The 10,436-nt window shown below is 37.6% G+C and overlaps 1 protein-coding gene across 1 annotated transcript; it reads right to left on the bottom strand.

Annotated features, from left to right (window-relative positions):
- On the bottom strand, positions 1 to 7,992 carry f11r.1 (F11 receptor, tandem duplicate 1). Its single transcript, XM_031759967.2, has 10 exons — positions 7,667 to 7,992; positions 4,336 to 4,395; positions 3,888 to 4,004; positions 3,389 to 3,538; positions 3,092 to 3,294; positions 2,895 to 2,997; positions 2,669 to 2,776; positions 2,491 to 2,503; positions 2,306 to 2,360; positions 1 to 1,936 (listed from the first exon to the last, which is right to left on the bottom strand). The coding sequence occupies exons 1-10, from the start codon at positions 7,716 to 7,718 to the stop codon at positions 1,901 to 1,903; spliced, it is 897 nt and encodes a 298-aa protein (XP_031615827.1). The 5' UTR covers positions 7,719 to 7,992; the 3' UTR covers positions 1 to 1,900.
- Between the last annotated feature and the right edge of the window lie 2,444 nt (positions 7,993 to 10,436).

The following is a 10,436-nucleotide window of genomic DNA, read 5'->3' as shown; positions in this document are numbered from 1 at the left end:
TAGACCTATTTTAAAAGAGTTTATTATAAATAGGCACACAGAAAAAGTATACACTTATACAAAAAGGGAAAAACAACATTCACTTAAATATTGAACACCATCATGTGCTCGGATCTCATCACACCGCTATCTAAATGTTAGCGTCCAGAGGTATACAGCATTTCATTAAAATATCCTGTGTGAAAACTGAATGTGGTCAGAAGCAAGTAGATCCAAGGCACTGACTTCATACAAACCTTCTCCATGAATTCTATTCACAAAGTAAACTTTTACCCCTTTTCCACTAACAGGAAACCGGTTCAGTACTGGCTGTACACCTAATCTTGAAGCCTTCGGAGCATTCTGACCAAAAATAAACTGCTTGGGACCTGACAGTCGGTCCCTTGTTGGAATAAAATGGATATTAAGTTTTTCCAGTGTGAATCATGATGAAATTGGTGGGTGTGCTAGCTTACTGCTAATACTGCTGCAGGGTTGCGCACTCTCAGTATTAAGTCTCACCCTTCCTAAACAGGCTCTATGCCAAATACGTGGAAGCCTTTTTACTAAGCAGGAAAGGCATTTTTTTTAAAAAAAAAAAACAAACACACACCAACAGCATTGCTTCATAAACATCACAAGGAATGCAGCAGTTCATGACTTTAGTTGCCAAATGCACACAGACGCAGACACATACCCTCTAAAATAAACTGAAGTGTGATCGTGTCCAACAGATGACACTAATATTGTTCTGTTTTGACATACACTACACAGAAGTTCTTCAGGCTGTGTGGCTTAACGCTGATTGAGTCTTTTCTTCAAATTCATTAAATACATGTAGATTCAGAGGAGTACGATTCATGTTAAGTCAAGTCAGAGAAGAGGTCTGTATGGTCTACAACACAGGAAGTTGGTTAGTATCTAGTAAATTATCCTCCAAGGATCTAATGGTAAATGATTGCTCTTTTCTTCACTTCAGATGAGCAAAACTAGAGGACATTTCATCTTTGGATAGAAAGATAGCAAGCCTGCAATAGTACTGCACCAAATCATCACAGTCATTCTGGCTTAAGCAGGCGAAAACGCTACAGACGGCAGCAAAGTTCCAAGATTTGGGAACAGTATTGAACCATTTTCCTGCAGTGAAAGGGGTATAAGAGTGACCATTTAATCCCAAGAAGCTATCCAAATTTTAAAATTAGTTTTATTTACAAAGAAAGAGACAGAAAAAAATTGTCATGTACATAACATCAGATCTGTGGTTGGAAAAAGAAAAAAAAACTAAAGCAGGAAAAACAAAAAATAAAACTCCTTTAAAAACGTGGCCGTGATATTCAGGCTCTGTTAACATTTCAGCTAACCCACAAAGACTGATAAGAGAGTTGTGCTAGCGGAAATGAATGTGATGGGACAGCAAATGTAATAAATGCAGCAATATACGTCTGTCCTCAATGTAAAGATAACAAATAAATATTTATTTTCATTTACTGCTGCTGGTGGTGGGGATGGTGTAAGGGTCTCTGTACTCTAATTAATCTTGTTTTCATAAGTAAGCGCATATCTTTAAAATCTTGTTCTAACAGAAGACAGAAGATAAAAAGCACACAGAAACGCACACATCAGTGATGAGCAGAAAATTGGTCTCTGCTGAAAATAGGTCACTAGTGGCCACAGTTCATTTCAGTAAAGATAGATACAGTACGGGGTTCATTAGTTTTCTATTTCTTTCCTGTGGTGTTGCTGCATGAACCTCACATGTTGATGCATTTGACAGACTACTGTAGCTGGCTCAGGTTAAAAAAAATATATATTGCAATGGTCTATAAAAACTGCATTGTACAAACTTTCAAACTCCTGGAAAACCACACACTTAAGAGACATCTCGCTCAGAGCGCTTGCTGTAGCCACTGCTGCTCGTACACTATACCACAAATGATGACTTCTGTGTGAAATCCGCCTGAGAAACAAGCATATCAAACAACACAATCAGAACAAAGCTCTGTCAGCTTCATCCGTTATTGCACAGATATCATGTTTTAGCCCTGTATGCAAAGTGTGTCACGTGTGACACATGAGTTATTGTTTTTATGCCGACTAGTTGCACAAAAAAAAAAAATACCAGATGTAAAATTTAACCTTCGATAAAGCAAACTGATATTTAGTTTCTCTCAGAAGGTTCAAGTAACACTCCAATTTCAAAAAAAAATAAATTTTCTGGCAATTTCAAAGTTCAAACATACCAAGCATACTTCATTATAACGAGAGCTAAAAGGACTTATTATAACAATGAATCCGCTAGTGGAATAAAAGGCAACGTTGTACTTACATCATCACCAGCACCACTAGGAGGTGGGTGGTAAGACGCGTTCATCTTTGAACTGCTGCAAGATAAATGAGGGGGAAAAAACCCAGTATTGACATCACCAAATATACATCGCTATCATTTTTACATTATTAAACCAAAGGCAATAATGTTAAGTAACATTTAAATGCATAGAAATATGCACTTACCTTTCTTTCTTTGCTGTAATAGGAAGAAAGGAAACAACATCAGCACAGAGTACTTCTTACAGATACACTTTTTAGACCTTTGCCTGCCTGAATAGACAAACTAACTTTTCACTGATCATCGTCAGAACAATGAGGAGGACGGTAAAAGTCTGATTTGAATATAATGTGGAAAACTAACCGGGCAGATATCCTTTCTTTTTGGCAAACCAAATGGCAAATATCAGTAGGGCCACCAGCAGCAGAGCCACTATTACACCAGCGACAATTCCTCCTGTGTTTAGGTCGCCTTGAAGAAAACACAGGGAAACATGGTAGGGCAAACCAGTACACTTTCTTTGTGAGGTAAGCAAGAAACAGTTCAGCCAAAAGCAGGTTTTTGGAGTTGAAGTGTGAAGGACACTTACGAACTTCCATCTTCATAGCTCTACATCTCTGAGCAGGGCCAGCGCTATTGACAGACTCACAGTAGTAGTCAGCTGTATCCGTCTTAGCTGCAGCAGGAAACTCCTGCAGACACAGAGGGCATTGTTTTAACCTTTGACTGATATGGTGCATTGGCTGTTAAAGGAAAGATTACACAAGGTAACAAGCTGTAGCTTACCAGTATGCCAGTTTTTGGATTCAACCTGTAGGTGGCGTTTTTGAAGCCAGCAACGTTACTAGGGTTATCAGGCAGAAGAACGTTGTTTTTGTACCACCTGTATGTGGGAGGGGGTGAAGCGCTTTCATCAGAGCAAGACATGGTGGCTGTCCTGCCCGTTGTTACCGATGAGGGGACAATACAATATGGCACAGATGGAGGCACTGTAGGGCAAAATGTTTTGTTTTTATCTGGACCACTAATAAATGGCAACATACTGTCTCCATTACAGCAAGTAAATGTGATACATAGTCTTACCCAGAACAGTCAGATTCACATTGGTTTCCCCAACTTGGGTTTTGTCGCTGCTGGTTATCTCACAGGTGTACACTCCAGTATCTTTACGAGTGACTGTGGTGAATCTCAGATTGCTACCACCGTACACAGTCAAACGGTTAGCATACGGAGCTGTGGAAGAAACGCAGAATTAGGTAACCAGCATGGAAGTATTCAGACACCACATCCAGCAGATGGGTTTCAGGACAGGTTATCTGGTTGGTCACAGAAAAGGTTTTATTTATTTTTTTTAATCTAAATATGCATCTGTCAAATAAAACGGACAATGACAGGCATTAATGCGTTCACCGTGACTGATATTTATGATATTTTTTTTTTTGCAGTCACTGAATTTTGTGAACAGTGACATCAAAATAGAATTTTTGGAAAACTGCGGTTTTATTTCATGTGCATCATGTGTTTGTTTTTAGTTAAAGAAAGATTTGTAAATTAAAACAAAAAACTCAAATGTCAGACTTACCTGTTGGTTTCCCATCGTGAACCACAAACACCTGAGAGCCTTTTCGGTCCTTAAATTTCCATCTAAGTAAAACATTTGAACCAAAGTCTCCTGAATGTGCGCATGTCAAATCCACACCTGGAAAGAAAGGGAAATGTGTATGGTGACACCATTAGCCTGCATATTTATGCAGTCTTTTATTTAAATGCAGGTTTGTCTTATTATATCACTTCATGTTGAAAACTTCTGAACCTGTGATTTCAGCAGACACATCATAGACACTTTGCAATTTCCTGGGTAATCATTCACATGTTTTTTTTTGTTTTTTTTTTTATTCTCTATTTTTAACATGTTTGATTGTATTTTCTGTTTATGCTATTTGTAAAAGCGCTTTGTGAACCCTGGTTTATTTTAAAGTGCTTTATAAATAAAGGTGGTATGGTATTTAAAATTTTGTTTTAAGACTCACCTTTGTTCTCTTCCACTTGTACATTTGCGTTTGAAGTAGTGACCGTATATCCACTTACACCTAGACACACAGATTAAAATAAAACATGTAATTAAATAGAACACTCAGCATCAAGTGTCAAGTCCAAAATACTCACTTCCTTTAAGCAAACCGGCTTGTACCCAAAAGGAATATAGTCATTAAAGCGATGATTGGGAAATTATTATGGTTTCAAAATCTTGTTTGGTTTTCATATTTTTCAGTCTTATCAACTTTAACAGCAGGAAATTAACTACACATATTTTTATTTTCTTTCTCTCTTTTTTGCAATATTTTTCATGTAACCTATATTTGACCACAGCATAATAAAACTGGACATTCTGTTTTTGGTGTGCCACCTGAATATTTTTAGTGGCCCCCATATTGCCACACCGATGAAAAAATTTTGGAGGCGCCCCTGGTTCCGTGATCAGCTAAGTGGTATTACTACAGCGTGGAAGCAGTTACTGAGTCACCAGCAATCCAAACCTCCTCTAGCATTAACATCAGCACAAAAAATGTGCACCAGGAGCTTCACAGCATGGGTTTCCATGGCTAAGCAGTTCCTGTATGTGTAATATGCAGGTGGCCCAATACTTTTATCTATATGCTGCATGTGTGTATGGCTGCATACGGGCCAAGCACTCTTGCAATGCAAATGTCATTTATACACGTTTCATTACATGTACACTGTCAGTGTACAAAAACAAAACAAAAAACATATATACAATACATATTAAAATAAGCCAGTGTATAAAATACAATAAGCTTAATGACAACAAACCTATAATCAGTGTCCACACCATTCACCTGGACACACACAGACCTCGTAATGGTTAAATAAATAAATAAATTTAAAAAAAAAACAAGTGCTTCTTGATCTCACATACACACACACAAACAAACAAACAATAGGACCTGCAGGATAGGAACATTTTGGGTTAAAAATACTCTATGTTGCTGTGTAGTCTAACCTGTCTGAAAAGTCTGAAACATGAGTGAAGTGAGTAGAAAGTTTGTGCCAACCGTTTGCTGAACACAAAAAGCAGATTAAAGAAGAAGAAAAAAACCCTACACACTTACACAGATTTTTTTTACAATAGTGCTCTGCTTAAGCTGCTTTGAAAATTGTGTTTTAATAAACCCAGTTTTAACACTCCACGAACATGGCAGGAATAGGTGAAGAGAGGCCAGGTTCCTCATCTTCAAAAGGAAATATACTCCAAACCTAATTTGTTTTTTGACCGTTGTTTAATAAAGAGACCTGAGCGTGTCTAAAAATCAATTGAAGATTTTCACTCAGTTTTTTTAAATTAGACATTTTAAACACTAAAATATGGACCAAATGATGAATGAATTATTAAAATAATCATTCTAGGCTGACAACAACCATCAGAAAATCCAAGTCCTCCCTCTGTATTACCAGGAAAATTATAAGGTATTCCCAGTAGACCACAATCTTCCATTATGTAAATAATCAGGCATACAGCACTGAGGATTGAAAAACACACCCTTTGCCTAAACACTCAGAGCATGCTCAGAAGCTTTCAGGGAGTGGTCAAGCAAAACATCAAAACAAGAGTGGCTCATTCCTGTCTGCTGAGCCAGGAAGCTTCCGGTGAAACTATCGGCTCTCAGGGTGAAACTGGGTCTTTTCAGGCACGTCAGCTGAGCTTCGGGGACACTAAATCATTAATGCAGCCAGTAAAAAGCCTCTCTGTCACACCACATGTCCATCTGTTGCCCCACTCCACATTACACAGCTGCCATTACTTTAGAGTTACACGATTAACCACTGCCCTTTCTGCTAAGCTTAGGTGGCACAGAGAAGCTTCAACTACAGCAGAAGGCAGATAATTATTAACTCAGTGTGAACATTCATCACGCTTTTCTTTACAAGGTGCTGATAAAAATAAAGCTAAACTTCAGATTAACATTGATACAAATACATTGCTGGCATGTGTTTTCATGGCAGACCAACCTAAAACCTGTGGGCATTTCTTATAGGCAATCTCAACCGAGATAAGTTTGATGGAAAGATAAGGTAGGAGTGCAAACTGAAAGAACACACCATGACTTCCTTGTTTGCATACTTTCAGAGTTTCAGTGTACATAAATACTGAGAAGTCCTAACAGCAAATGTACCTGAGAAGTGGAACAAGTTTTAAAGGAACTCGTCTGACAAGCCAGAGTTTGATTCATACAGCAGAATGTACTTATTGTATTGCTCACATTTTGCACAAACTGTAAACAGGCTAGAGAGGAATGGTAGGGCATGAAAATCCTCACTTCGTTACAAGTTTGTGAGGGTTTTTTTCTTTTGGTTTGGTTTTGTACATAATATACACACAATTTCACGTGATAACCTGAACAGACTTTGAGTTTACTCACTGTTAATACCAATCTAGAAAAATCATTGTAAAAATACTGGACACCTTGCAAGCAATTCGAAAAATCTGAGACAATACAAAGGATACAAAGCCGTTCACCATGTGTATAATGATAAATGTGAAACTGTATGCAAAACAATCACAACAACAAAAGCAGCAGCAGCTCCATATTAACCTTTTAAACGCAAACTTGAAACTGATAACTAACTACACTATTACACAAATGACCATCAAGCAACAAAAGGAAACATGAAAGGAAAATACAGAATAACGAGGAGATGACATTTAAATTAAGGAGGAAGTACGAATTATCTTTTCCATAAAGAGCTTTTATAAAGATTCACCTTTTTTGTTTGTTTGTTTTTCTGTAGAGATGATTCTCAAAAAGCCGTGCACTGCACCTCACAGAGAATTACAACAGGACAAACGATACTGACCGATACCTACTGACCCCTTTAAATTGGCCATGTGACAGGAAAACGCTTAAGCTCTTTTGATGAATTACATTTGACTCAATATGGCCTCGCTAAACATCTTTACATTGTGTAAAAGTAATGGTGGTGTGGAAACGGGAGGTTAAGATGCTTTGAGAGTAGCACAATTCCAGTTATGTAATCATTCAAAATGGCCTTTCACAGTTTTGCTCAAAACTAGGCGGTTGTAACTGAACCGGTTCAGGCCTGCCCATGTTTTTAAAGAACCGTTAAGCTTATAATTACGGTTTGGCAAAAACTACTGCAATCAGCAGACCACAAACAAGATTACTATCTATTACTATCTTCTTTAAAAATGAAAAACAAAACAAAACAAAACAAAACACGGAGCTTCAACTGTTGAATGCCTACAAAGAATAATAGAACAGCACATAAATAAACATTAAAAAAATTAATAGATAAATAAAAAGAAATCCCAAGTTTGCTCACCTATTGCTGCGCCAGAGAACAAAAGCAGCCAAAGTACTCCTCTCACAGTCATGTCGGGTTTCTTGTTTATTATTCGACGGCGTTCTCCTTTAACAATTCTCGCGTAAAACAAGCCGAAAGTACGCAAAAATCTTCTTTATGTCGAATAAAGAACGAATGGTCTCCGTTTCACCGACTCCTGTTTCTCTTATTTCGACGTTTCCAGCTCGAGTAAACGCCTCTTGTTACCTGAAGAATCAGCGCAGGTGACTACAAACACCTAACTTCCGGTAATAAGATCCTCTCAGGTGCCGCCCCGGGGCTGATGGAGAAAAACAGGTTTGACTAGAACACACCCAATAGAAACTACATCTCCCCGATAGGAAAGCGTGTGTAATGGCTAGTTGTGTCAATACTCTAGAGACATTTCTAGTATTTTAACCCTCACACATTCTCAGCTGTGTGGGTTCTGCGTGAAACTGATGTGCGTGTTTGTAGGCCATGCAAGCGCTTGCAGTTTGGTCCTGGCGTGGTGTTTTCCTGCTGAGTCAGAAATGAGGAACAGTGTAGACTTTGGATAGCACTGTTTGAATGGATTCGTACAGATTCTTATATCTTTACCTTGTTTTAATGTTTGTGTGCTTCTTGGCCCCCTTTTTTTTTCTTAATGTATTTGTGTGAAGTACGTTTTAACTTTGTTAAGAAAAGTCCTGCATAAATAAAGTTTATTATTAGCACCATTACATTTCATTTTAATCGGGATAAAGCTTAACATTAAAATCGCAAGCTTTGCTGTCATTATACTAAAGGTACAGTCGAGCTGTATGCAGTACAATTCAGTCCTAAGAGAGCAATCTGTCTTATTAAACATATGTACAGGGATTAAAAAGAGAATTGCTAATAAACACGCCAATATAAAAATACATATTTAAGCACGTGTGTATAAATGCATGTTTATTTTAGGTACATTAACTAATGAATCCTTATTGAAACAGAAACAGAAAAAAGTGGATAAATGTGAACCAAACAAACAACAAAACCAGCTCCAGTACACCTGGTTTTACTGCTTTTGCACAAACAATGAGTGTCAGACTGCTGCCTGAGTGTCAGACTGCCTTCTGTTTTCACCTTCCAAAATCTATGAATCAGATTGTATTTTTAGCTTGTGTGTCTCTTATTTCCTCTCATTTTAAAGGCAAGTTCCCCTGCATGAATAATTGTATTGGAATTTATGTTTAATCAATTAGTAATATTTAATTCATGATTCATGCTGATATGTACTGTTTCTTGCATCATAATATTCAAAACTTTGTCATATTATGGCTTGTTATTTGTAAGATAAAGTTCATGAGAAGTGCTGGAAAGTGAAACTGTGCAAAGGACTCATCAGTGCATGATTCAGTACTTTGGACCCCGAGATGACACCGTGCTTTGTTACGCAACGCCAGCATGTTATTGAGTAATTGTTCAAATAATGCTCAAAGGCACACGGGATTGGGCAACACGATGACAGGAGTTACTCGGTTCGTTTGGCGCTTCATTGGAAATGTTGCTGTTTAACCACATGCTGATCACATATTATCAGATCTTCTGCTCACTATTAAGAAGACACATTTTTAAAATTTCCTGTAGGTGTAAAATGACATCATGCAGCCAAAGATATGTGAGCATAGAGACACCGCATACTTGTGATCATGAAATGTATACGTGCATGTGCATTTTAACAATTGTACATTATTTTTATTTAAAAGAAGGTTTAATGATACAACTTAAAAAAATGTATTTTATAAAAGAAAATCCATATTATTTTTTTTATTCTGTATACAGGGTACCAGTATTATGGATTAATCATCTTCCTGTTTTGGCAGAATGCAAACAATCAGTGAAAAAAAAATGGTAGTTGGACTGTATTTCTTGTTTACAAGGACTACTTTCCAGAAGCTGAACTCAAGTGTGAATTTTATTCATTCATTTTATTATTCATTCATTTTCAGTTAAAGGATGCAATTTCAAAACAGATCCTGTCAGTCACAGATTTTTTATAGAAACAAGATATTCTTTTCCTTCTCTTTCTCTGTTGCTTTTCAACACCTTCAAATACAATTTGACTCACTTGGCTCAGCCAAAGGATATGCCCCTTTAGTATAGTATGAAATACCAGACACTGTATACACTCACTGGCTACTTAATTAGATACACCTTTCTGCTACTTGACTGGACCCCCTTTTGTTTCCAGAATCGCTTCAGTTCTTAATGTCACAGATTCAACAAGGTGCTGGAAACGTTCCTCTGAGATTTTGGTCCATATTGGCACAAATTGCTGGCTGAACATCCATGATGCAAATCTCTTGCTGCACCACATCCCACAGCTGCCGATGACACTGAGATCTGATGACTGTGAAGGTCATTTGAATCCTGCGAACTCATTGTCATGTTCAAGGAGGCAGACTGAGATGATCTGAGCTTTGTGACATGGTGCGTTATCCCGCTGGAAACAGCCATCAGAAGAGGCTGACCTCAGGAGAAAACACTGCACCAGTGAAAGAATTTTTAATGTAAATTCATAAATTCATAAAGACTGAGTATCTGACTTAGCTTATAGTTTCAAACATGTACTAAATAAGCCTCAGCCAAGCATGGCTTATGTGTTTTAGGCACACGTGAAAGGCAAAATTTAAAAAAACTGTGTTTGGGTGTCTTTGCAACTGTAGTTGAAGTTGAGGGACTTGATACAGACTATTGATTCTCTCCTCAGAATAGAATAGAACACGATAGAATAGAGAAACTTGAT

Source organism: Oreochromis aureus, linkage group 10, assembly GCF_013358895.1.
Source record: "Oreochromis aureus strain Israel breed Guangdong linkage group 10, ZZ_aureus, whole genome shotgun sequence".
In the NCBI taxonomy this organism is placed as follows: Eukaryota; Metazoa; Chordata; class Actinopteri; order Cichliformes; family Cichlidae; genus Oreochromis; species Oreochromis aureus.
Note: the sequence above shows the minus strand (reverse complement) of the source record. Positions and strands in the feature narration are given on the sequence as shown.

Bases quoted from the DNA above. Each gene is read 5' to 3' on its own strand.
- f11r.1 (XM_031759967.2), bottom strand. From the start codon at position 7,718: ATGACTGTGAGAGGAGTACTTTGGCTGCTTTTGTTCTCTGGCGCAGCA. The intron at 4,396-7,666 runs GTGAGCAAACTT...CTGTGTGTCTAG, and splicing joins GTTCTCTGGCGCAGCAATAG to GTGTAAGTGGATATACGGTC. The intron at 2,777-2,894 runs GTAAGTGTCCTT...GTTTTCTTCAAG, and splicing joins AGCTATGAAGATGGAAGTTC to GCGACCTAAACACAGGAGGA.